Source organism: Mesoplodon densirostris, assembly GCF_025265405.1.
Source record: "Mesoplodon densirostris isolate mMesDen1 chromosome Y unlocalized genomic scaffold, mMesDen1 primary haplotype SUPER_Y_unloc_1, whole genome shotgun sequence".
Classification (NCBI taxonomy): domain Eukaryota; kingdom Metazoa; phylum Chordata; class Mammalia; order Artiodactyla; family Ziphiidae; genus Mesoplodon; species Mesoplodon densirostris.
In genome coordinates, this window is record NW_026778236.1 from 3,550,281 (window position 1) to 3,578,267 (window position 27,987).

Consider the following 27,987-nt stretch of genomic DNA (forward strand, 5'->3'; position numbering starts at 1 on the left):
CCCCAGCTGACACTGGAGCCACACTCTTGGTGCTCTACCCCTCTACTACCAAGAGCCCCTGCCTTGGAGCACTGAAATGTTTCAGAGTGGGATCTCTAACGAAACTCAAGAGGTTCCTGTCTCTGAACCTATGCCCTTTTGTTCGGGCGCTTTGAGAGACACACACGCTTTTCTCACCGGTTCCCCCACCCCTTTTCATGGATTAGGCAGACACTTCTTACAGGAGCATCATGCTGGAATTTGTTTCTCTGAAAAGGAAGGCAGGTAACGTAAAAGTTAACAGTCAAGACATTTTCTGGAAAAGGCAATTATTACAGAGTAGCAGAAGTGTATTCAAGAGCAGGAGACAGCTCGGGTGATTTCCAAGCAGGATAACTTCGTGGGCCTACGCTATAGTTGATTCCTCCTCTTGTCAGCGCATGGCCTGGCGCCCGAACGTTTCACACTCTCCTGCTGGAACCGCCCACAATGTGCCTCACTTCCTCTAGCAGCCGGAAGTCAGTAGCTGTGGGCCACGCCTGCGCAGCAGGCGGGGCGGGGGGCGCGTTCGAGCTTGGGGGATCGGGAAGTCGTGAAGCCACCTGCGCAGCCTTTTGCTTGCCAGTAAGGGTGGCTGCCCGCGGAGCTCGCTGCAACTACTAATTTTTTTTTGGCACCTCGGAGGATTACCTGGCAGCGCCACCGACACCGGAACCCAGTGGGAAACGCTGAGGTCGCAGTTACCACAATGCCCAAGAATAAAGGTAACGCCTTGGGTTCCGAGAACCATGGTTCTGCTCGGCTTGGTGTCGTCGGCAGTGACTCGCGGCGGTGGTAGTTCTTCCTTCTTGTGCTTGGCTGGTGTCTCTGAGCGGGACTCTGTTGTCCGGACAGGAGCTGGGAAGCTACTCCTATCTCGCTCCCACTTGGCTCACGTTGCTATGCAACCGACGCCATTATTCTAAGGGCGTGTAGACGGCAGAGTGTAAAATTTGTTCCTGGTTCACGGCAGGCTAACTAGCGGCGCGTCACGAACCCGGAGAGCCTCTCCTGGGCCGCCTGGCCTCTCCGGCGTTGGGCCGTTCCCAGGACTGACCAGGACCAGTTTTTAACCAGTGATTCTTGCTTTTGCGACCATTAAATCTTTGTACGTATTCTCTTTGTGGACTGTTGGTGAAGACATTGCTTCCGTGTAAACACTAGGCGAAAGCTTGTGACGTATTTAGGTTCATGTCTGCTTGTTTACTTTCCTCCTTCCGTTACAAACTTGAACATTCTTGTTTACAAGGTATGTTATACATTTACAAAAGTTTTCAGCCTTCTTTTCTCATAACATAGATACTGGTAGTAAATATTTCTTTATTCTGAGGCAAACCGTTCACGAATTATCAGATTCGACAATAACGTTGCTTGGAACTTCCAAAATGGGAGTCCTAACCTAAGTAAAGCAGAGCACTCGGACCGTCACTCCTTAAAGAAGTTCTCCTTTTTAGAGACCTGAGTTGTGTCATTTTTAATCCCTCTACAGCGCCTCCTAGGAAACTATAAGGGCAAAGAGGGCAGCATAGCACCACATTTCACAGTCCACAAGAAATCTCCCTTCATTATTCATTCTTGACACCCATATCTACTGCTGTCTCCTTTCTACTTAACCTCTTGCTCCACGGATTCTACTTCATTTTCTCTTTGTAGCTGTCACCACTTACTTTGACTTGTGATACTTGGTCACAGTTCTTTGCTTGCCCTGTTGAGTTCACTGCTCTCTGTGGCCCACAAACCAGCTCACAGATTCTTTTTCTAGCAAGTGTTTTCCTGCTAATTATTCAGTGCACACAGTAGGGTTGACTTTCTAACCGTATGTTCAGTAAATTAGATAAGGCTTATACTAGTGTTTTCCTTATGTATACAATTCATGATTATCTCACAAATAACAGTACATTTCAATAAACACCTTGTTTCCACCCATATTTCTAGTAACGAAGTTTCAGCCTCCCCCACTAGATTGTATATTCTTTTTTTTTTTTTCCTTTTTTTGCGGTATGCGGGCCTCTCACTGCCGTGGCCTCTCCCGCTGCGGAGCACAGGCTCCGGACGCGCAGGCCCAGCGGCCATGGCTCACGGGCCCAGCCGCTCCGCGGCACATGGGATCCTCCCAGACCGGGGCACGAACCCGTATCCCCTGCATCGGCAGGCGGACTCCCAACCACTGCGCCACCAGGGAGGCCCCTAGATTGTATATTCTAAAGGGAATCATACCTGTTTTATGAATCTTGGATTACTACAACTTGGCACTTACTGTATGTCCAATAAACTTTTGTTAATGTTGTCTTCCTATGCTTCACTCCATCCTTAGGAACTTAGATAATAAGTTCCCTCCTACTGTAGGACTTTTTAACTAACTGATGCCTAAGTAGGATCACATCAGAGAATATCTCCAAATCACACCTGAATTTTTAAAGAAATTTTTATTTGAGTAGAGTTGATTTACAACATCTGATTTAAGGAAGAGATCTGTGAAATTTGCCTGAACTTAGTTTTAGAAAGAAAGATGTACTATCTTTCAGTATCAGTATTGATATTGAAATAGTCAGTATCTGTATTGAATACAATATATTGTTGTATTCTCAATTCTTTCAAAAGCCAATTTTAAATGGATTTTACTACTTGATAGTAAAATAAGGGGTTTTTAAGGTATGGTTAATAAATATAGACTAAACTCCTGGAAATTATACTTCTGAATTTAAGAATTACAACATACCTTCAGTTAAAGCCATCTGTGTACCTCTCTGAAATCTCCTTTCTTCCTCTCTTTCTGGAGATAATCATCCTGAAATTGATGTTTCAATCTCTGTATGTAAAACCAATATGTTATTTTCTAGGTTACTTAGTTGAAACCTGTTGTTAGGACTCCTGAATTTTTGAGGTGAAGTTTAGTAATGTAGAAATAAAACTATATAGATATTTTTCTTCATTTGAAAATTCAAAAGCCCTGTGAATGTAGTGTCAGTGAAGGTTACCCAAGTAAGGATATAAAATTACTTTGGACCATATGTTGAATAACTTTTGCTTTACTCATGTGGCTTCGTTTCTTTAGAAATCTTAGAAATCCATTCTTAAATCAGAAAACACACACACACACACACATTCTCTGACCCACGTAAGAAGAACATTTGGGGTAGGATGCTCCTACCCTATAAAGACCTCACTTTCTTCTTCTTTTTTTAAAAATTTATTTTGTTATGTCTTATTTCTGACTGCGTTGGGTCTTCGTGGCTGCTCACGGGCTCCCTAGTTGCAGTGAGTGGGGGCTGCTCTTCATTGTGGTACGCAGTCTTCTCACTGTGGTAGCTTCTCTTGTTGCAGAGCATCGGCTCTAGGCACATGCATGGGTTCGGTAGTTGGAGCATGCAGGCTCAGTAGTTGCAGCCTGCAATCCCTAGAGACCACGGGCTTCAGTAGTTGTGGCATGTGGGCTCAGTAGTTGTGACTCGCAGGCTCTAGAGCACAGGGTGAGTAGTTGTGGTACACAGGCTTAGTTGCTCTGTGGCATTTGGGATCTTCCCGGACCAGGGATTGAACCCATGAACCCTGCACTGGCAGGCGGATTCTTAACCACTGCACCACTAGGGAGGACCCTCTTCTTTTTTATTTTTTAATACTTCCAGGAAATCTACATTTTATTGAAGTATTATGCCGAACTAAGGACATACGATTTTAAAATTTTCACTCATTTAATAATATAGGAGCAGGGCCTCCCTGGTGGCGCAAGTGGTTGAGAGTCCGCCTGCCGATGCAGGGGATACGGGTTCGTGCCCCGGTCTGGGAGGATCCCATATGCCGCGGAGCGGCTGGGCCCGTGAGCCATGGCCGCTGAGCCTGCACGTCCGGAGCCTGCGCGTCCGGAGCCTGTGCTCCGCAACGGGGGAGGCCACAACAGTGAGAGGCCCGCATACCGCAAAAAAAAAAATAAATAAATAAAAATAATAATAATAATAATAATAATAATATAGGAGCTACTCTTGGTTAATGTGAAAAACTGGCAAACTGTGATATATAACTAAGTAAGCAAAGCAGGTATTACCCTTGTCCTAACGGAGCTTCCAGTGTATTTTGAAGTTCTGGCATGTTTTATATCTTGAAATAAACACTTTTTTCCCTTTTGAATGATGTGTCCTTAATGTATAGGAGAGTGAATCCAGATAAGTCAGGGAATTGTGAAGACCATCCACATTTTAGTATAGCACAGCAGTGTGAGGCTGCGCAAGGAGGTCAAGGGTGCATTCAAAAAGATAGATGCAAGTTTTTACAGTACCAGATGCACATTTTAAATTCTGTTTGGGATTTTTGTTTTAAACTCTTGCCATGGTTCCCTTATTGCTATCTGTCACAGCCTTTCTCCCATCTATTGGAAATGGGTGCTCTTGCATAGGTTTTGGAATGGGAATAAAATGCTATGAAGAAGTAGCCTAATTCCTTGATTATGTAGTAGAAAGTTTCACAAGGAAATAAAGTTAATGTTATAGTCAAACACATTCAATTTTAGTGAAAGCAAAAATTCAAAAGTACAGTTAAGTATGATTTTAAATCTTTAGCATGGTATGGTTGTAGCAGAGGGCTAGATAATAGTCCTTCTTTGCTGATGGTAGTATAAATGAATATACTTCATCAGAAATCTAAGGAGGAGGATAAATAACCTTTATCCTGGAAATCTACTTCTATACATTTATCCTGTGGTGCTTGTTTTTAGGATAACCTCAACTCAGCCTTATGAAATAACAGTAAAGCATTAGAAGTAACCAAAATAAAGAATTAAGTTTACTCTGTTAAAATGTTCATCTTAGTCTATTGTTCAATTGACATGAAAAGTCATGCAAAACAAATTATTGAGTGGGATTAAAATAAATTTTAGAAGAGACTATACGGAATACAATTTTAATTTGAAAGCATGGATGATAAAATGTTAATAGTTATCCCTGGTAATGGGATTTTTGTCCTCTATACTTCCATATAAGAAGTAGTTTTATATCAGAAAAATCCAAATCTAAATGTCAGTAAGATATGTGCTTGATAATATGTTTATCTGGTAAGGGTTTTAAAAGAAAACCTTTGACGAACTGTAACTATTGGGTAACCAAATTAGGTTAAATTTTTAAAATCTTACTTAGAGTTCTCTTAATATTGTACTGCTCTTTAAATGATAATTTTTTTTACTTCTGTGTTTTTATAAAGTTTAAAGTCTTATTTTAGCTTGTTTCAAATTTAGTTTGTAAAATATATAAATAATTACACTTAATTTTTTATTCACTTTTTAAATCAATTAGGTAAAGGAGGTAAAAACAGGCGCAGGGGTAAGAATGAGAATGAATCTGAAAAAAGAGAGTTAGTGTTTAAAGAAGATGGACAAGGTAAGAATTTTGGAGTTATTAATGTCTTTATTTGATAATGTGGATTTCAGTCTTTAACCTAAAATGGATCTTAGTCACAATCCTGAAGAGTTGCTTTTCTTCATTTATAATACCCCATACTTCTTCAGAATTTGTCTATTGAATAACCCATTGTATACTATTTCTGATAGAGGATTAATTGGTGGCATTTCTGTAAACATAGTTTTCTTTGTTCTATGTGGAAAAGCATGATATAAGTGAGAGTGAATTTCAGGATTTAGAGCAGAGTAAGGCTGGCTGCCAGCACTGAAAATTTCCTACTCTGCTGTAATAGTGGGTAATGTTATTATTCAGTAGAGTATGACAAATACATCCCAAGACGATCAGACCCTCACTACTCCAGTGCCACTAGCACACGATCATAAAATTTAATAAAACAACTGATAATTGTTGACTGACTTTTTAAGTAAGTGCAGACTAAAATTAAAGATGAATAAAATAAATTGACTGAAGCACTTTTCTCCTTTTAAAAAAAAAGTTAAGCCTACAGCAAAGTTGGAATATGAGTACACCAAACTCCCATCTATTCTTTACCTAGATTTGCTAGTTTTAAAAGTTTTCTTTGTATATTTAGTTTCCCTTTGTATATGTACATGAAAATGTTTACTAACTTTTTTAACTTTCTTATAAGCAGATATAGTTATATACAGTTACAGACTTTAGCTCTAAATACCTTAGCATATATCTCCTAAGAACAAGGGCTTTCTCCAGCATGACTACAGTAGACTGGTCGCTAGAAATTTAACCTTAAGATTTTACTGTTATTTAGTAAGTACTGTTTTTTATCGTAGCCACTAGCCATGTGTGGCTATTGAAATGAATTGAAATTAAATATTGAGCTATCAATGAACATATTGTTCAATTCAGATAGATAATTATTCCTCAATGGAAAAATTCTACTGGATATTGCTGACTCAGTGTATAATCTACATTCACATTTCTACATTTGTTTTAGTAATTTCGAGGACTTCATAAAAAAACTGTGTAGTTATTCATGCCATACTGAAAGCCACTAGAAAATCAGCATCTTTATTAATTATATGAAACATGTTGTCTGGCTAAAGATAATCAGTTACTTAGCCTTCATAGTGTCTCCTTACATTAAAAGTTTGTTTTCAGGGCCAATTTTAAAATTCTTTTCTCTCTCATTTTCTCCCATGTTGAAGAACTGCTGAGTAGTAAAGCTAGGTTCATTGGCCTGTGGTAAAAGGGACTCAACTTATCAGCCCCACAGTGTAGATCTCATTTACGTCTCAGTGTAATTATAAATAGTCCAGGGTCTCTGTGACGTTAGCCCTTAGGAAGAAATTAAGTAGTGTGAAGGTTTTATATTAATTACCTGTTTCTTTATCCTTACTCCCATGCCTGCTTTTGTCATTTAAATCTAGAAGAGATTGCCCCATACTGGCTAATGCTTATATCAGTGTTTTCAAGTGGCAGTAGAATCAGGTGGCCTTTTTTTTTTTTTTTTTTTTGCGGTAGGCGGGCCAAGATTTGGCTATTATTCAAATGTGAGAGGTTCATAAGTCAGCATTATAGTGTGCAATGTGGAATGAGCCACTTTGATGTCTAAAGGTAGAGCATGCAGTCATGAGGACCAAGCCTGAACTGATTTGCTCAAAATGAGTAGATAATTAAAGTATTCCTAATAACAGAGATAATTTGTCATGGAAATGGTGATCTTGGATAAATTACTTGACTTCTGTAGGTTTTTATTTGCTCCAAAAATAAGAGGGTAAAGTATATAAGCATAGCTGGAAGAGGCTATAGAAATGGTTCAACAGATGAAGTGTGCTCTCATTTTCTTGGATAAGATTATTATGTCTCCTTCAGACAGCTCTCACATGGTAGAATACTTTAAAATTTTCACTGAACAAGCCTTCTTTCTTTTTAAAAAATTACGGTTTGATCCAAAGTTAGCAGTAAAAGTGAAGTTACCAACTTATTATCAATTGTTACATTTTAAGAAAAATTAAATAGTATTTTACAGTTTTTTCTTTTGTTTTTTTTTCCTCCCTAAGAATATGCTCAGGTAATCAAAATGCTGGGAAATGGAAGATTGGAAGCAATGTGTTTTGATGGTGTGAAGAGGTTATGTCATATAAGAGGAAAATTGAGAAAAAAGGTAGGTATGGAGATTTATTTTACTTTAATACAAAATTTACCTTTTAAAAAATTGTCTCTGCTTTAGATAATATATGGGCCAAGCGACTCATTTTTGTGAGTTCCCGAAGACTTCAAAAATAGTGATTTATGGGCCTCCCTGGTGGCGCAGTGGTTGAGAGTCCGCCTGCCGATGCAGGGGATACGGGTTCGTGCCCCGATCTGGGAGGATCCCATATGCCGCGGAGCGGCTGGGCCCGTGAGCCATGGCCGCTGGGCCTGCGCGTCCGGAGCCTGTGCTCCGCAACGGGAGAGGCCACGACAGTGAGAGGCCCGCATACCGCAAAAAGAAAAAAAAAAAAAAATAGTGATTTATATGGCAATCTAAATACATAAAATTATAGAAGATCAGTGATAACTTTCATAATAGAGGATTATATTTACAAGGAATTATTTGCTTCACCTATATTGGATTTATGCCAGAAATGTATACTATTGAGGAAACAATTAGACAGATTCAGTCTATAAAACAGATGATGTAGACTCTTAAAAAAATGTTATGCCATGAAAGAAAGAAAAAAAGCTGGAGAATTGTTTAAAGATTAAAGGAGACTAAAGTAATTGCTAATTAAATATAGTATGTGTTCCTTGGTTAAGATTTTGGTTTGGGGGAAACAGCTGTACATGATATTAGGAAAATTTGGAACATGTTAGATCATAGTTTTTAGTAGTTCAGGCGGATTTATTGACACATTGTTTAAAAGTTCCTTCAACTCTAATTTTTTTATTTAAAAAATATATTTGGTCTGTTAAGTCATTCTTTTCCAGGTGGGATTTGGTCCTGTATTTATGTAGCTTAGTGACTGGATGGCTGTATTTGTGTAGGTGACTGATGTTTCATATATGTTAAATAATTAAATATCTCCGGAGTGATTAAAAGTCTTTCATTTACCTGACAAATAATTATGTTTTTGTAATTTTTAAACTCTCAGGTGGTTGAAATACAATAATTATGTATTTTTAACATCCTAAAATAGAAAATTTCACACAAACTGTATACTATAGCTTTTTCTTAATGTACTGTAACTATATCTAGAGTCTATCTCACACACGCATGTGTACACACACACACCCACAGTATACTATATTCTATAGTTTTTCCCTATTTCCTAGTAAATACATTTTCCACACTGGGTGAATAGTACATATTTTTTGTGGGAAGAATGGTTTAACATTGCACTCTATTATTTGTTTTTATTTTAAATATAATATACAGTAAATTTTCTTTATAGGTTTGGATAAATACCTCAGACATTATATTGGTTGGTCTTCGAGACTATCAGGTAACAATCACATTTAAATTTGTAGTGCCGTTGTATTTAGTAAGTCGTTAATATTTAGAAGATGCAATAAAAGCATATTTAAGCAGTCCTAGCCAATTATGACTTCTCACCATTCTGTCATCGAAATTTATTAAGGTCCAATTGTATTCAAGACTATAGGATATACCTTGTTTGGAATAATTCCCATGAATGATGAATGATACATATATTTTGTGGGAAGACTGGTTAGTACTGTTTTTATTTTAAATATCATGTGCAGTAAATATTCTCTCATAATTTTGGATAAATACCATAGACCATCATTCTGTCCTCATTCATTTATTTTTTAAATTATTATTATTATTATTATTATTTATTATTATTTTAAAAATATTTATTTATATTTTATTTGGCTGCATCGGGTCTTAGTTGTGGCAGGCGGGATCTTTGTTGCCACGTGGGGGATCTCGGTTGTGGCATGCAAGATCTTTTTTAGTTGTGGCACGCAAACTCTTAGTTATGCCACGTGGGATCTAGTGCCCTGACCAGGGGTTGAACCCGGCCACCTACATTGGGAGCACAGAATCTTAGCCACTGCACCACCATGGAAGTGCCGTGTCCTCATTCATTTAATGTTCAGTTGTATTCTAGGCATTGTGCTAGGTATTCAGGGGTTATGGTTCCCAAATGTCAGTCAGTGAAATATTTATTGGTGCAGGCTGATTTTTTCACTGTTCTGTAGTGAAATGAGAAGATGTGCACATTTTGTATGGTGTTTTTCACATAGCTAAATTATCCATTTTCCTTTCCTTTTTTTTTCTTGGCTGTGCTGCAGCTTTCAGGCTGTTAATTCCCTGACGAGGGATTGAACCCATGCTACTGCAGTGAAAGTGCTGAGTACTAACCTCTGCACCACCGGGGAACTCCCCTCCATTTTGCTTGTTAAATATATATTTTTTAATTACCTTTTGTGAAATAAGAACAGTAGTATATGATGGAGGTATATGATGGTGATTTTTATTCGTGTTCTTACTCGTCAAAACAAAAATTTAATAATTTTAATGTCGGGGTCCCAATTATTATTTTATTTTAAAGTTTAAAGGTCTCAAGTCCAAGTTTGGTAAACCACTATTCTAGATGATGCAGCTGAATAAGTCAAACCTTCCAATCTCCAAAAGGGTTTTTACAATTGTATAGTAGAAAGATAAGACATGCACTCAGTAGTTACAGTACAAACTTTTTTAAGTGTATGTTATGAATTTGAGATGAACACTTAGAAAAGAACATGATAGTTGCCCTCTATGATGTCAGCCTTTAGACTGTATATGCATTGTGAGTCTGAAATCCATCTGATTTCTATCGCACCCATCACCTGTGTTTAATTACGTTGTGAGTGAAATGATTGCTGTCTCTATTCTGTTATCAGGTCAAGTTTTTCATAGATATTTGTTGGGTCTAACTGGTTTGTAAAGTTTCGGTCTTCTTCTTCCTTGTTGATTTTTTACTTGATTGTTCTGTTTGTGATTGAAAGACGCATTTTGAGGTCAATTAACATACTTTTCATCGCCATAATTTTTATTTTTTTAAGTAATCCGTATCTCTTGATTCTATTTAGTGAAATATTCTGAGAAAGTTTTTTTGACATGGTTTCTTTTAGTTCTTTAACTCTACTTATAGTAACTGATGTACAGTCTTTTTTAAGTAAAACTTCTGGGTTTTCTCAGCAACAGTTAGTAATGACTTCTTGTGTGTGACCACCCTTTCCTATTTCTTTGTGTGTCTGATAATTTTTTTGTTGAAAACTAGAAAATGCAAATATAATGTGGCAAGACTGGAAATCAGATTTCTTCTTGCAGGGTTTGTTCTTGCTGTTGTTTGTTGAGGGATTTTTCTGAAACACATTCTGTATGGTCTGTATCTTTTTCTTGTGTGTGGTCACTGAATGCTTGGTTATCTTAGCAAACAGCCCATGTGTGAGATTTCATTAAAACCAGTAAGCCTCCCAGCTTTTGCATATGGAGTCGGTGCATGTTGCGGCATAATGCTCAGCCAGGCAGTAATACTCTCTTAGTCTTAATTTCATGCTCGTGCAGAATTTCAGGGTCACTCGGAGCTGGGAGATTAGGACCTTTCCAGATCCTTGATGAGTTTATGCACAGCCCAGATTCCACATATGAGTGAGATCATACAGTATTTGTCTTTCTCTATCTGACTTATTTCTCTTAGCATACTGCCCTCCAGGTTCATCCATGTTGTTGCAAATGGCAGGATTTATATATGTTGGGTATTAATCCCTTTTTGGTCATATCATTTGCAAATATTTTCTCGTATGTAGTAGGTTGTCTTTTAATTTCGTTGATGATTTCCTCTGCTGTGCAAAAGCTTTTTAGAGTGATGCAGTTCCACTTGTTGGTTTTTTGCTTTTGTTGCTTATGCCTTTGGTGTCATATCCAAGAAACAGTTGCCAAGATAAACATCAAGTACCTTTTCTCTGTTCTCTTTCAGTAGTTTTATGGCCTCCCATCTTGTGTTTAAGTCTTTGATCTATTTCAGGTTAATTTCAGGCAGCTTTTGGTGTAAGAAAGGGGTCCAATTTCATGTAAGTATTCAGTTTTCCCAATCCTATTTATTGAAGAGTGCCTTTTCTACACTGTGTTGTCTTGGTTCCCTTGTTAAGAATTAGTTGACCATTTTTGCAAAATTTTATTGCTCGGTTCTCAATTCTCTTCCATTAGTCAACAGGACTGTTTTAATGCCAGTACCTTACTGTTTTGACAACTGTATTTTGAAATCAGGAAGTGCCGTGCCTCCAGCTTTGTACTTTCTCAAGACTGCTTTGGCAATTTGGAGTGTTTATGGTTCCATATAACTTTATCTGTGAAAAAAAATGCCACTGAAATTTTTATAGGAATTACGTTGAATCTGTAAATTACTTTGGGTAATATGGACACTTTACTAGTATTAATTATTTCAGTTCAAGAACGTGGGTTACATTTCCGTTTATTTGTGTCTTCAGTTTCTTTCATCGGTATCTTATAGTTGTCAGTGTATAGATCTTCTACGACCTTGGTTAAATTTATTTCTGAGTATTTGTGTTTGATGCTATTGTAAATGAGATTCTTTTCTTGATTTCTTTTTTAGATAGTTCATTGTTAGTTTATACAGACATAACTGATTTTTATGTTGACTTTATAACCTGAAACTTTACTGAATTTGCTTCTTGTATCTATTTTTATGAACTGGATCATACATTAATAGTCCTTTCTTTTTTAATATTCTATCATAAAAACTTGTAATCTGTCCATAAAAATGTACCATTTTCATGTCCATTTCCTTGGTTTAACTTTATATAAACCCCAAAAGTGGAGAGAACAATTATTAATTCCCAGTTTAATTCTCTGTTTTGTGAACAGTGAAACCACAATTCTTAAGGGATAAATATTCTAACATTAATGTGGTAACTACAAACAGCTCTTCTGATTCTTAATCTTTTGCGAATAATTACATATCCTTGCTACTCAAAGGAATCCAAAGATAGTAGCAGCATCACCACCATCTGGAAGCAAGTTAACAGGTTATTAGCCCAATCTCATATCTACTGAGTCAGTATCAGAATTTTAACACAATCCCTGTGTGTTTTCTGTGCACATTACACTTTTATTTTTTTATTATTATTATTTTTATTAGTTTCTGCTTTATAACAAAGTGAATCAGTCGTACATATACATCTGTTCCCACATCCCTTCCCTCATGCATCTGCCTCCCTCCCACCCTCCCCATCCCACCCCTCCAGGCGGTCACAAAGAACCGAGCTGATCTCCCTGTGCTCTGCGGCTGCCTCCCACCATATCTATCTACCTTACGTTTGGTAGTGTATATATGTCCATGCCTCACTTTCGCTTTGTCACAGCTTACCCTTCCCCCTCCGCATATCCTCAAGTCCATTCTCAAGTAGGTCTGTGTCTTTATTCCTCTCTTACCCCTAGGTTCTTTGTGACATTTTTTTAAATTCCATATATATGTTAGCATACGGTATTTGTCTTTCTCTTTCTGACTTACTTCACTGTGTATGACAGACTCTAGGTCTATCCACCTCATTACAAATAGCTCAGTTTTGTTTCTTTTTATGGCTGAGTAATATTCCATTGTATGTATGTGCCACATCTTCTTTATCCATTCATCCGATGATGGACACTTAGGTTGTTTCCAGCTCCAGCCTATTGTGAATAGAGCTGCAATGAACATTTTGGTACATGTCTCTTTTTGAATTATGGTTTTCTCAGGGTATATGCCTAGTAGTGGGATTGCTGGGTCCTATGGTAGTTCTAGTTTTAGTTTTTTAAGGAACCTCCATACTGTTCTCCATAGTGGCTGTACCAATTCACATTCCCACCAGCAGTGCAAGAGTGTTCCCTTTTCTCCACACCCTCTCCAGAATTTATTGTTTTTAGATTTCTTGATGATGGCCATTCTGACTGGTGTGAGATGATATCTCATTGTACTTTTGACTTGCATTTCTCTAATGATTAATGATGTTGAGCATTCTTTCATGTGTTTGTTGGCAGTCTGTATATCTTTGGAGAAATGCCTATTTAAGTCCTCTGCCCATTTTTGGATTGGGTTGTTTGTTTTTTTGCTATTGAGCTGCATGAGCTGTTTATAAATTTTGGAGATTAATCCTTTGTCAGTTGTTTCATTTGCAAATATTTTCTCCCATTCTGAGGGTTGTCTTTTGCTCTTCTTTATGGTTTCCTTTGCTGTGCAAAAGCTTTGAAGTTTCATTAGGTCCCATTTGTTTATCTTTGTTTTTGTTTCCATTTCTCTAGGAGGTGGGTCCAAAAGGATCGTGCTGTGATTTATGTCATAGAGTGTTCTGCCTATGTTTTCCTCTAAGAGTTTGATAGTTTCTGGCCTTACATTTAGGTCTTTAATCCATTGTGAGCTTATTTTTGTGTATGGTGTTAGGGAATGATCTAATCTCATACTTTTACATGTCCCTGTCCAGTTTTCCCAGCACCACTTACTGAAGAGGCTGTCCTTTCTCCACTGTACATTCCTGCCTCCTTTATCAAAGATAAGTTGACCATATGTGAGTGGGTTTATCTCTGGGCTTTCTATCCTGTTCCATTGATCTTTCTGTTTTTGTGCCAGTACCACACTGTCTTGATTACTGTAGCTTTGTAGTATAGTCTGAAGTCAGGGAGCCTGATTCCTCCAGCTCCGTTTTTCGTTCTCAAGATTGCTTTGGCTATTCGCGGTCTTTTGTTTTTCCAAACAAATTTTGAAATATTTGGTTCTAGTTCTGTGAAAATTGCCAGTGGTAGTTTGATAGGGATTGCATTGAATCTGTAGATTGCTTTGGGTAGTAGAGTCATTTTCACAATATTGATTCTTCCAATCCAGGAGCATGGTATAGCTCTCCATCTATTTGTATCATCTTTAATTTCTTTCATCAGTGTCTTATAATTTTCTGTATACAGGTCCTTTGGCTCCTTAGGTAGGTTTATTCCTAGATATTTTATTCTTTTTGTTGCAATGGTAAATGGGAGTGTTTTCTTGATTTCATTTTCAGATTTTTCATCATTAGTGTACAGGAATGTCAGAGATTTCTGTGCATTAATTTTGTATCCTGCTACTTTACCAAATTCATGGATTACCTCTAGTAGTTTTCTGGTAGCATCTTTAGGATTCTCTATGTATAGTATCATGTCATCTGCAAACAGTGACAGCTTTACTTCTTCTTTTCCAGTTTGGATTCCTTTTATTTCCTTTTCTTCTCTGATTGCTGTGGCTAAAACTTCCTAAACTAAGTTGACTAAGAGTGGTGAGAGTGGGCAGCCTTGTCTTGTTCCTGATCTTAGTGAAAATGGTTTCAGTTTTTCACCATTGAGGACAATGTTGGCTGTGGGTTTGTCCTATATGGCCTTTATTATGTTGAGGAAAGTTCCCTCTATGCCTACTTTCTGCAGGGTTTTTATCATAAATGGGTGTTGAATTTTGTCAAAAGCTTTCTCTGCATCTATTGAGATGATCATATGGTTTTTCTCCTTCAACTTGTTAATATGGTGTATCACATTGATTGATTTGCGTATATTGAAGAATCCTTGCATTCCTGGAAGAAACCCCACGTGATCATGGTGTATGATCCTTTTAATGTGCTGTTGGATTCTGTTTGCTAGTATTTTGTTGAGGATTTTTGCATCTATGTTCATCAGTGATATTGGCCTGTAGTTTTCTTTCTTTGTGACATCCTTGCCTGGTTTTGGTATCAAGGTGATGGTGGCCTCGTAGAATGACTTTGGGAGTGTTCCTTCCTCTGAAATTGTTTGGAAGAGTTTGAGAAGGATAGGTGTTAGCTCTTCTCTAAATGTTTGACAGAATTTGCCTGTGAAGCCATCTGGTCCTGGGCTTTTGTTTGTTCGAAGATTTTTAATCACAGTTTCAATTTCAGTGCTTGTGATTGGTCTATTCATATTTTCTATTTCTTCCTGAGTCAGTCTTGGCAGGTTGTGCATTTCTAAGAATTTGTCCATTTCTTCCAGGTTGTCCATTTTATTGGCATAGAGTTTCTTGTAGTAATCTCTCATGATCTTTTGTATTTCTGCAGTGACAGTGGTTACTTCTCCTTTTTCATTTCTAATTCTATGATTTGAGTCTTCTCCCTTTTTTTCTTGATGAGTCTGGCTAATAAATGGTTTATCAATTTTGTATATCTTCTCAAAGAACCAGCTTTTAGTTTTATTGATCTTTGCTATCGTTTCCTTCATTTCTTTTTCATTTATTTCTGATCTGATCTTTATGATTTATTTCCTTCTGCTAGCTTTGGGGGTTTTTTGTTCTTCTTTCTCTAATTGCTTTAGGTGCAGGGTCAGGTTGTTTGCTCGAGATGTTTCCTGTTTGTTAAGGTGGGATTGTATTGCTATAAACTTCCCCCTTAGAAATGCTTTTGCTGCGTCCCATGGGTTTTGGGTCGTCGTGTCTCCATTGTCATTTGTTTCTAGGTATTTTTTAAATTTCCTCTTTTCTTCAGTGATCACTTCGTTATTGAGTAGTGCATTGTTTAGCCTCCATGTGTTTGTATTTTTACAGATCTTTTCCTGTAATTGATGTCTAGTCTCATAGCATTGTGGTTGGAAAAGATACTTGATACAATATCAATTTTCTTAAATTTACCAAGGCTTGATTTGTGACCCAAGATATGATCTATCCTGGAGAATGTTCCATGAGCACTTGAGAAAAATGTGTATTCTGTTGTTTTTGGATGGAATGTCCTATAAATATCAATTAAGTCCATCTTGTTTAATGTATCATTTAAAGCTTGTGTTTCCTTATTTATTTTCATTTTGGATGATCTGTCCATTGGTGAAAGTGGGGTGTTAAAGTCCCCTACTATGATTGTGTTACTGTCGACTTCCCCTTTTATGGCTGTTAGTATTTGCCTTTTGTATTGAGGTGCTCCTATGTTGGATGCATCAATATTTACAATTGTTATATCTTCTTCTTGGATCGGTCCCTTGATCATTATGTAGTGTCCTTCTTTGTCTCTTCTAATAGTCTTTATTTTAAAGTCTATTTTGTCTGAAACAAGAATTGCTACTCCCAGCTTTCTTTTGATTTCCATTTGCATGGAATATATTTTTCCATCCCCTTACTTTCAATCTGTTTGTGTCTCTGGGTCTGAGGTGGGTCTCTTGTAGACAGCATATATATGGGTCTTGTTTTTGTATCCATTCAGCCACTCTGTGTCTTTTGGTGGGAGCATTTAGTCCATTTACATTTAAGGTAATTATTGATATGTATGTTCCTATTCCCATTTCCTTAATTGTTTTGGGTTCGTTATTGTAGGTATATTCCTTCTGTTGTGTTTCTTGCCTAGAGAAGTTCCTTTAGCATTTGTTGTAAAGCTGGTTTGGTGGTGCTGAACTCTCTCAGCTTTTGCTTGTCTGTAAAGGTTTTAATTTCTCCATCAAATCCGAATGAGATCCTTGCTGGGTAGAGTAATCTTGGTTTCTCTCCTTCATCCCTTTAATTATGTCCTGCCACTCCCTTCTGGCTTGTAGAGTTTCTGCTGAGAGATCAGCTGTTAACCTGATGGGGATTCCCTTGTGTGTTACTTGTTGTTTTTCCCTTGCTGCTTTTAATATGATTTCTTTGTGTTTAATTTTTGACAGTTTGATTAATATGTGTCTTGGCATATTTCTCCTTGGATTTATTCTGTAAGAGACTCAATGTGCCTCCTGTACTTGATGAACTATTTCCTTTCCCATATTAGTGCAGTTTTCAACTATAATCTCTTCAAATATATTCTCAGTCCCTTTCTTTTTCTCTTCTTTTTCTGGAACCCCTATAATTCGAATGTTGGTGTGTTTAATGTTGTCCCAGAGGTCTCTGAGACTGTCCTCTGTTCTTTTCATTCTATTTTCTTTATTTTGCTCTGCATCAGTTATTTCCACTATTTTATCTTCCACCTCACTTATCCGTTCTTCTGCCTCAGTTATTCTGCTATTGATCCCATCTAGAGTATTTTTCATTTCATTTATTGTGTTTTTAATCGATGCTTGATTCATCTTTAGTTCTTCTAGGTCCTTGTTAACTGTTTCTTGCATTTTGTCTATTCTATTTCCAAGAGTTTGGATCTTGGAAATAGAATCTTGGATCATCTTTACTATCATTATTCTGAATTCTTTTTCAGGTAGACTGCCTCTTACCTCTTCATTTGTTAGGTCTGGTAGGTTTTTATCTTGCTCCTTCACCTGCTGTGTGTTTTTCTGTCTTCTCATTTTGCTTATATTCCTGTGTTTGGGGTCTCCTTTTTGCAGGCTGCAGATTCATAGTTCCTGTTGTTTTTGGTGTCTGTCCCCAGTGGCTAAGGTTGTTTCTGTAGGTTGTGTAGGCTTCCTGGTGGGGGGGGCTAGTTCCTGTGTTCTGGTGGTTGAGGCTCGATCTTGTCTTTCTGGTGGATAGGTCCACGTCTGGTGGTGTGTTTTGGGGTGACTGTGGCCTTATTATGCTTTTAGGCAGCCTCTCTGCTAATGGGTGGGGTTGTGTTCCTGCCTTGCTAGTTGCTTTGCATAGGGTGACCAGCACTGTAGTTTGCTGGTCGTTGAGTGAAGCTGGGTGCTGGTGTTGAGATGGAGATCTCTGGGAGATTTTCGCTGCTTGATATTATGTGGAGCTGGGAGGTCTGTTGTGGACCCGTGTCCTGAAGTTGGCTCTCCCACTTCAGAGGTACAGCACTGACTCCTGGCTGCAGCCCCAAGAGCCTTTCATCTACCCAGCTCAGAATAAAAGGGAGAAAAAGTAGAAAGAAAGAATTAGTAGAAGAAAGAAAGAGAGAGTGAAAGAAAGGAAGAAGGAAAGAAAGGAAGGAAGGAAGAAAGAAAGGAGGGAGGGAGGAATGAAAGAAAAAGGAAGAATGAATGGAAGAAGGGAGGAGGGAGGGAGGAAGGAAAGAAAGAAAGAAAGACAGGAGGGAGGGAGGGAGGAAGGAAAGGAAAAGTGAAAGGAAGAAGGGTGGGAGCGAGGGAGGAAGAAAAGAAAGACAGGAGGGAGGGAGAGAGGGAGGGAGGAAGGAAAGAAAAAGGAGTGAAAGGAAGAAGGGAGGGAGGGAGGAAGGAAAGAAGGAGAAAGAAGGAAAGGAGGGGCAGAGGGAGGGAGGGAGGAAGGGAAGGTAGGAAAAAAAGAAAGAGCAGGTAAAGTAAAATAGAATAAAGTATAAAATATAGTAGCGTTATTAAAATTAAAAAGTAATTATTGAAAAAAAAAACGGACAGATAGAACCCTGGGACCTATGGTGGAAGCAAAGCTATACAGAGAGAATCTTACACAGAAGCATACACATACACATTCACAAAAAGAGAGCAGGGGGAAAAATCAAAAATCTTGCTCTCCAAGTCCACCTCCTCAATTTGGGATAATTCGTTGTAAAAAGAGGAAAAGGGCGAGAAGTCTGAAATCTTGCTCTCTAAGTCCACCTCCTTAATTTGGGATAATTCGTTGTAAAAAGAGGAAAAGGGAGGACAGTCTTAAATCTTGTCCTCAAAGTCCACTTCCTCAATTTGGGATGATTCGCTGTCCATTCATGCACTCCACAGACGTAGGGCACATCAAGTGGACCGTGGAGCTTTAATCCGCTGCCTCCTTTATCCGCTGCCTCCGAGGCTGCACAGAGAGATTTCCCTGTCTCTTCTCTGCTCTCACAGCTCCCGGGTCTCAGCCTTGGACCTGGCCCCGCCTCTGCGTGTAGGTCGCCGGAGGGCGTCCGTTCTTCGCTCAGACAGGACGGGTTTAGAGGAGCCGCTGATTCGGGGGCTCTGGCTCACTCAGGCAGAGGGGAGGGAGGGGCGCGCAGTGTGGGGCGGCAGAGGCCGGCGTGACGTTGCACCAGACCGAGGCGCTCCGTGCGCTTTCCCGGGAAAGCCGTCCCCGGGTCTCGGGACCCCGGCAGTGGCGGGGTGCACAGGCCCCCTGGAAGGCGTGGCGGACAGTGACCCGCGCTCGCACACAGGCCCCGCGGCGGCGGCAGCGGCAGCCCCAGCGTCCCACGCCCGTCTCCGGGGTCCGCGCCTTTAGCCGCGGCTCGCGCCCTTCTCCGGCGCTTCCCCAAGCAGGCCTCTTAATGCCCTCTCCTCGCGCACCAGGAAACAAAAGGGGAAAAAGTCTCTTGCCTCTTCGGCAGCTCCAGACCCTTTCCCTGGACTCCCTCCGGGCTAGCCGTGGTGCACTAACCCCTTCAGGCCCTCTTCCTGCCTCCAGCCCCAGTCCTCTCCCTGCGCTCCGACTGAAAGCCGATACCCGAGCCTCAGCTCCCAGCCCCGCCCACCCCGGCGGCCGAGCAGACAAGCCTCTCGGGCTGGTGTGTGCCTGAGGGCACCGATCCTCTGTGCCGGAATCTCTCCGCTTTGCCCTCCGCACCCCTGTTGCTGTGCTCTCCTCCGCTACTCCGAATCTTTCCCCCTCCGCCACCTGCAGTCTCCGCCCGCGAAGGGGCTTGTAGTGTGTGGAAACCTTTCCTCCTTCACGGCTCCCTCCCACTGGTGCAGGTCCCGTCCCTATCCTTTTGTCTCTGTTTATTCTTTTTTCTTTTGCCCTACCCAGGTGTGTCGGGAGTTTCTTGCCTTTTGGGGGGTCTGAGGTCTTCTGTCAGCGTTCAGTAGGTGTTCTGTAGGAGTTGTTCCACGTGTAGATGAATTTCTGATGTATCTGTGGGGAGGAAGGTGATCTCCGCGTCTTACTCTTCCGCCATCTTCCTCCGGGGCCCACATTACACTTTTAGAAGTGTTGGTTTATATTACATTGCAGTTTCATCACTGTGATGATTTCAGTTGCCTTTCTTTAGGTCTTTTCTAGGTTAATTATCAGCATTCAAACTCATTTTTTCTTCTGTAAATGACTCAGATTCTTTAAAATGGAGAAATGTGAACATTTTAGGTCAGTAGTTCTCAGGGATATTTGCATCAGAAACACCCAAAAGAGCTTTGTAAATACAGATTTTTGGACTTGACCTCAGGTCTGTCAATTTTCAGGAGGTAGGGTTATCTTTTTAAAGTTCCACAAACAATTCTAATAGGTAAGCTACCCTAAGAACCACTGTTTATAGAAAGGCTTATTAATTTTCTTGGGTAATAATACCACTTGCAGTTTGAATTCTAGTGTGGCCAAGGACCACATTGCATCTTTTTCTACTTTTTCTTTCCTCCCCGCCCCCCTTTTTTCTCTTTATTTTATTAAAGTGAATTCTATAAGTAATTTTTCTAGGCTATTCATTATTTGCATGCAAATTTCTTGAGGAGGGTTTTTTTTTTTAAGAAGATAGAGGGAAGGTGAAGAAAAACAGTATTTGTAACAGAACAGTGAGCTTTCTCTTAGTGTGTTTAATTAGAAAGTAATTTATGAGACAACTGACGATATTTTGGCATAACCGGTTTTGTTGGTTACTTGTTATTCTCCAAGGATAACAAAGCTGATGTAATTTTAAAGTACAATGCAGATGAAGCTAGAAGTCTGAAGGCTTATGGCGAGCTTCCAGAACATGGTAATTAATGCTAAAGTTATTATATTTCCCTGTCTTACAGTAATATTAGCTTGTTAGTGTTTAGGTTAAGCAGTTTTGACAGAATTCTGTCACATGTTTTTTGCATATGTGCTTAAATTAGCTTTAAGTATGTATATCCTTCAAAATATTAATAACTTAGTAATAAATTGAATTCTCTTCCTAATAAATTTTCTTTTGGTGGGTAGTGTAAAAGTTTAGAAACTCTGGACTTGTATATAATATCTATTAAAAGTATATATTAGTTACAGTGTTTTAAACAGTTCTTAAGAGATGATCTGTCTTCAGCTAAATAAGGGCAACAGTTATGGTACTTGTATTGATTTTTATAGAAAACAATGTTCAGTTTAACTTAGCATAGTACTATCCCAGAGAGTTTTGTGGGGTGTGTGTGTTTTTAACATATACTCCTTTTATTTCTTAAAGGCAAAAGCATTGCATTCTTACTGTAGTAAACTTGAAAAGATTAAAGTAAATTTCTAATAACATAAAAGAGACAATATAATAAGCTCACATTTTAAACTTGGAAGCTATTTGATTTGATTTACTTCACTCCATCACATTTTATTATAAAATTATGAAATTTTTGAATAAGCATGAAAATTCTGATGAAATTATTGGCCTTTTAAGAAATACTAAGATATCTGGGAATCAGATCAATACTTTGTTACTTTTGTTGTTTAGGAATAAGTATGATTTGAAAGTTTTTCTGACTGATTTGGTAAGTCTATCCAGTGGTTACACTCATTTGGTTAGTGATCCAATGTTTGGTGAAGTGGATGTTCTTATCTTAGGAGAAGTTTATACGTGCCAAGGGTAAGTTGTTAACATGTGTACAGGCCCTTTTTGAAGCAAACTTCAGAAATATAATAGCTACTTAGTGTAATTAGAGCCAGCCTGCCTTACTTATATTTTTTTGAACAAAATAAAATTATAGTGCATATACTCTTCATTGTAATGACTTTGCTGTGAACTTCTGGAGGTTTCAATGTGAATTTGCTTTGTGTGATGAGTTGTTTGTAGGAAGATTAGGAAGATTTTTCTTGGAATGAAATGGTTGAGTTGAAGACTACTTACAAGAGTCTTCTTGTATAGTTCAGTGTTTTAGTATTCTTTATTGTTTCAGTATTATTTATTTTAGTAGGCAATCCACCTAGTAACATCTTGATTTTTATATATATGAGTATATTGTTACTGTGTTTTTAGCAAAAATTAATGAAACAGATACCTTTGGTGCTGGCGATGATGACGAAATCCAGTTTGATGACATTGGAGATGATGATGAAGACATTGATGATGTAAGTAGTGGATGAACCTTGTGGCTTTCTGATAGTTTTGTTTATGAAGGTAATCAGATCTTTCCTTTCCTTTTAATCTAAGAATGTTGAACACTTAAATTGAATATATTTTGAGACTTATCCATAAATTTGAATATTCATTTGTATTCAGAAACTCTCTATTCAGACTTTTTAAACTTTGAGAAACCTTGTAATTCTTGAAACCCTTCTTTCTTTGTAAAGATCAGTTAGCTTTGACAGTGGGTACTCCATAGTGATAACTTACTAGGTAAGAATGTCTACAGTGATAGCTATTAAGAAGTTTAGCAGACAGCTTAAAAAATATGCCATCTTCCAAATAAAATGTTTGTATGTTAAAAGAAGAAAATCATGTTTAAGCCAACTTGCTGAAGCATTGAAATTGCAATATTCTCCAAAGCCTTAAAACGGAGGTGTGTTGCCTGTGTATTTAGGGGTTACATTATTTTATTTGTCATATATCACTGTTGGCCAAACTCTTGGTTTGGAGTTTGTGGAAAAAGGTTGTTTTTCTTCGTAATAAAACAGTGAGAATAAGAGTGTTAAATGCCTAATTGTTCTCCTCTTACTATATTTATGTTAAATTCATCCTGATTTTCTTGAAATTGCATGTTAAGTAATTGGGATGGTGGTATGGCTTACCACCATCAAGCTTACCTCCAGTCAAGCTTATTAGGCTTTTTTTTTTGGACCTCTGTATTAACAGTGTAGTTTAGAGATAAAAAGTCCACAAATATTAATTAGTGTTTTATTGGATACGAAGGTGGAATTTTAGAATACCTAGAGTATTTGTTCCTGACAAAGATTGTGCAGCCCAATTAACCAAGCTTTCCAAGAAGAAAAGATTCACAATCTTTCAATCACCAACATCTTTATTAAGAGCATTTTCAGACACTCAGAGAAATTTATAGAATTTTAAATTGAAGTGAACAGTCACCCAGAAATAGAAAATGAAAAAGGATTAGAAAAATATTGTTCTAATGTTTTAAAATATATTTTTACTTTTTCTGTTACACTTTTGCTATCAGAAGGTCCAAAAGTTTGATGTAACTATTTCAGTTTGCATTATTTATATGCTGCTTTTGTCATTGTCTATTATACGTTTGTGATTATAAATTATGTAAATGCTAAAATGAGCATCTCAAGTCTGCTAAATTGTGGCTGAAAAAAATCAGTTAGCTGTGTTTTCGAAAAATGAAGTCCCAGTTTTATGAATCAGAGTTACAAATCGGAAATTCTATAAACTGATCATATAAGAAGAAAAAATCCAGTAATTGAACAAATTCTGTTTAATGACATCTTTGTAGGATAGGTGGTCTTTAATGCTGACAACAGATTTCTTAGAAATGCTGTTCTCTCTATTTAACTAACATTTTGTTCAGTTTTGCCAGAGAGTTCTTGTAGCTCAATTAATACTTAGACAGTAGAACTAACAATTATTTTCTGTGGCAAAAATGTAAAATGCAACAGTTATGTAGTATATTAACAGAGACTTGAACGTTTTGACAGCTGAGCCGGGGTTGAAGGCTAGGAATATAACCAGAATGAATGCTTGAATACCCAGCCACAGAATTAAGTCTTCCCTCAGAAGAAAAAGAAAACACCTTTCTGGATCTATGCCAGCATTTTCTTTGGTACTGTGCCTAAGCAGCCTTGTTGGGAAAGAAACTAATGACAATGGTGATTAAAAGAATTTGTGTTATTTTGAGTATTTTGGTTAGGTTTATGTTTATTACCTCTCAGTCCTACTTTTTCCAGAGTCATTTTGCCAGGTGATTTACGTGTTTCACTCCTATGATTAAGTTGACTCAGAGAAGAATTTGGTTTAGTACCACACTTCTGTCATTCTTAAGGGAATTATACTTCCCCATGTCTGTTCCCAGTTCCAAAATAAAAAATCTCTGGTCACTAGCATGAAAGGAAAGAATGAGACGCTAAACTTTATCAAGAATAGGCTGCATAACATCTAATGTTCTCATAGAGATTTACTGACAACAGACAGGAATTGAGAAAAAATCTGGTTGGTATACAGAATTTTTGTTCAAGGAACTATTTTCCAGATAGTCTAAGGGGGTCCTATATGCAGTATTATAAGAATTATTTTTTCTATTGATCTGATGTTCTTTTCACTTAACAGATCTAAATTGAACTCAAAGTTTCTGAGGACTGTTCTACAGTTTGAATTTTGGTCATCACCTGTTAAGAAGAATAAAACTTCATTCAGCTACATGAATAAACTACATGAATGTAGTTTAAGGCACACTGATTTGTTTTCATTGTTTTACAGTATTATATTTGTATAAACTGATGAAGCTGAATTAAGTAAAATGTTAACACTTTGTTCTTTTAATGTGATGGAACTTAGAGGTAGAAGATCACAATATCTGCTATTAAAACAGTGGGAAGAAAGAAAGAAGAAAAGAGATGCCTTCCCCACTGTGATTACTTTACTTCCAGTTAATGGATGTTTTGAATAAATTGCCTTATCATCATAGATTGTGATAAGCCCTAGTTCCAACTAGTGTGTTTACAGAGTCTTTCTGTATGTTCCAGTTACCTAGGTGGTCTCCTAAGATTTTTGATAAAATTTAAGGAAAGCAGAAATCTGCATTTGAAGTCAAGAAAAGGGGCTATTTTCATATATATGTAGCCATTTGTATTTTTATATACTAATTTTGGTAACTCGTATATTCTTTTCATCATTTTATCTTGCCACCATCATAATAAAAGCATTTCCAAAATGCAGTTTTTAGAATACAGGTTTGAGTAGTAATTTTGAATTTGTAAGATAAGTAGTTGAAAAAATTCTATTCTAGGTAATACTCAATTTTCTTAACGTTGAAAGTTTTGATGTATTTGTTGACAGTGTTTTTACTCAAGTAAGACAACTTTTAAGGGTAAAATAAGTAGATTATTCTTTACCTTACAAAGTAGATGGTATATGTTTTTCATTGTCAAAAGTCATACATTGTAACCCATAGTTTTGAGTTTTATGAAAAATTAAATTACAATGTATAAATGAAAATCTAATTTCATAAAAAATGCTATAAGTCTTTCTTAAACTATCCTTTAGCTGAGATAAGGGAAAGGAAGGAACCACAGCTACGAAATACAATAAGATGTTTCATTGAGTATATTTCGGCCTTACTTTGTGTTACTGGTGTATTTTTATGTGCGTTCCAATTTTTTTGTGTTTATATTTTACTAGGAGTTTAGATCATCACCTTTTTTTAACGTTTTGTTTGGAAGTTATCAGCTATAGTAAGATGAAATTAAGGGCAAGGCTAGTTAAACAGCCTCATAAATTTTATACAACTTTAGTAAGAAAAGATTCATCAGGTAATTTGTGAAACATTGTATTTTGTCTGAGAATTTTTCAGCAGTGAAAATTAATATACAGGGAATACACCTTTACCTGGTTTCAGTAATATAAATGTAACTAAGGGGGATAAACCTTCATACAGTTTCATCTCACTTTGCTCTAATTTTACTTCCCTAGGTTCAAAACCTGAGGCCAGAATATGTACATAATTAAATCTAAGAAGAAGAGAAGTTTCACAGATGTGGTTTGTGGTTCTTAATCTGTGAGTTCCTGAACACTTACCTAGGTGATGAATGTGTTTGAGACTAAGGACTAGTTTTTAATAATCTTAAGAAACAAGCTTGAGAAGGTGACTTAGTGGTTGTCTTCATGGGCAGTCAACTGGTCTTTTGTACATAAAGGTATATTAAGTTTACGTATCTTCAACATTTGGCCAAAAATATCAGAATCTGCATATGTGATACAGTTCACCATAGGTAGAGACCCTACTTAAAAATCTTTTCTGTTGACTCCCTCAAATAAATATGGTTTGTCCCAAGATTTACTCTACTCCCAGTTTGTGTTTGCTAGTTGTTGTGGTCTGACTATGTCCTTTGAAAATGTGTATATTGAAATCCCAACCCCTAAAGACGATGGTATTGTCAAGTGGGGCCTTTAGGAGGTCATCGGGCACCAAGGAGGAACTCTTGTGAATGTGGTCACTGCTCTTATGAAGGGAACCTCCTAGGGTTCTTCTGCCATGAGAAGACAGAGCAAGAACTCAGCAGTGTGCAGATCAAAGGAGAACCTTCACCAGAACTCTAACCATACCAGCACCCTGATCTTAGACTTCCAATGTCCAGAATTGTGAGAAATTTCTGTTGTTTATAAGCTACCCAATCTGTACTATTTTGTTATAACAGTCTGAATGAAGTAAGATACTGGTAACATACTTTTTTCTTGCTACTTAGTACCATTGCAGCATAGTGTTTCATCTTGAGTTGGATCGAAGATGTAGCTTATGTGCAGTTTCCCATGGAAGAATTATTTTGATACACGTCATTAGAAATTTTATAGATTTGTTGTTTTGATAATATTTCAAATAACGAATGAAAGGAAGAAAAAGAAACTTTTTACATTCTTTGATAACCACAATAGAATCACATAAACTGTGTCTAGAAAGGAGATCAAAATGTTTGAAAGCCAAGAAAAGTAACCTTTATAGTCAGTCCTCCATATTCACGGGTTCTGCATCCATGAATTGAACTGTGGATCTAAAATATTAAAATAAGAATTACAGAAAGTTCCAAAAAGCAAAGCTTGAATTTGCCACACAATGGCAACTGTATATACACTATTACTATTCTGTTTACAACTGCACAGTATTTACATTGTATTAGGTATTGTAAGTAATCTAGAGATTCTATGCCACTTTATGTAAGGGATTTTGTGTTCTTAGATTCTGACAACTGGGGGGTCCTGGAATCTTCAGGAGATACTAAGGAACAGCAGACTATAGTGATTTGGTACTGATTAACTTTTTCTATAGTAAATTTGGTAGGGTTGCATTTTCAGGCACTGTTTATCCTCCTTATAGGACATATGTATATACAGTATAAATATGTTGCGTTATTAAGGTGGTTAATAAATGCATAAGCTTTTGTGTAAGAAGGCTGGCAACATTTAATTAGTTGGCTATCGTTGCTTTGAGCCTTAAGTAGCCTATAAACTATGCATTGTGGACAGTCTTGTATTTTATTAAGGAATGACCATTGATTTTCTTGCCATATCTTGGTATCATAATTAAAATTATACGTGCTTACAAAACTTGTGATAGGTTTAACTTAATCCTTGCTATGTTGAGAAAGTGTTCCTTCATTAGGTATATGCTGTCAGTATTCACAAATGAGTAAACACACATTTTGAATAAAACACATTTATTGTTGATACTTCTATTTGTATTTTATACAGGTTTTAATCACATTCAGCATTAGGTTTTGGTTGACATAAAATAACAAAATGAAAGAAATTTTTTTTCCTTTTTTATTATTGTGGTAAAATGCACATAAAATTTTACCATCATCACCATTTAAAAATATACAGTCCAGTGGTATCAAATATATCCACATTGTTGAGCAGCTATCACCACCATCCATGCCCTTAACACTTTCCATCTTGTAAAACTGAAACTCTGTACTCATCAAACAGTAATACCATTCTCCCCTCCCAGCCCAACCCCCTAGCACCCACCATTAGAGTTCTATCTGTGATTCTGTATACTCCAAATGCGTCATGCAGGTAAAATGATACCAAGTTTAATCCATGTAATAGTATATGTCAGAATTTCTTTTTAAGGGTCTATAATATTCCATTCTATGTAAACGTCACATTTTACTTATCCGTTCATCCATCAAAGAGTGCTAGCTTATGTCCACATTTTAGCTGTTGTGAATAATACTGCCGTTAACAT

At 37.5% G+C, this 27,987-nt stretch overlaps 1 protein-coding gene across 4 annotated transcripts; it reads left to right on the forward strand.

Annotated features, from left to right (window-relative positions):
* Positions 1-517: 517 nt before the first annotated feature.
* On the forward strand, positions 518-27,443 carry LOC132482945 (eukaryotic translation initiation factor 1A, X-chromosomal-like). 4 transcript variants are annotated; one of them, XM_060088204.1, is made up of 7 exons: positions 518-743; positions 5,301-5,384; positions 7,445-7,548; positions 8,819-8,869; positions 20,801-20,882; positions 22,107-22,198; positions 24,354-24,466. In XM_060088204.1, exons 1-7 carry the CDS (start codon positions 728-730, stop codon positions 24,357-24,359), a joined length of 435 nt encoding a protein of 144 aa, XP_059944187.1. In that variant the 5' UTR covers positions 518-727; the 3' UTR covers positions 24,360-24,466. The 4 variants fall into 4 exon arrangements, with proteins under 4 accessions (XP_059944187.1, XP_059944185.1, XP_059944184.1 ...); XM_060088203.1 differs by lacking the exon at positions 518-743 and adding an exon at positions 784-1,267; XM_060088202.1 differs by lacking the exon at positions 20,801-20,882 and having other exon boundaries at positions 24,354-27,443.
* The last annotated feature ends 544 nt before the right edge of the window (positions 27,444-27,987 follow it).

Coding starts and splice junctions, on each gene's coding strand:
- LOC132482945 (XM_060088201.1), top strand. CDS start 1,210: ATGTCTGCTTGTTTACTTTCCTCCTTCCGTTACAAACTTGAACATTCT. Junction 5,385..7,444: donor GTTTAAAGAAGATGGACAAG/GTAAGAATTTTG, acceptor TTCCTCCCTAAG/AATATGCTCAGGTAATCAAA. Junction 22,199..24,353: donor ATGATGAAGACATTGATGAT/GTAAGTAGTGGA, acceptor TTCACTTAACAG/ATCTAAATTGAACTCAAAGT.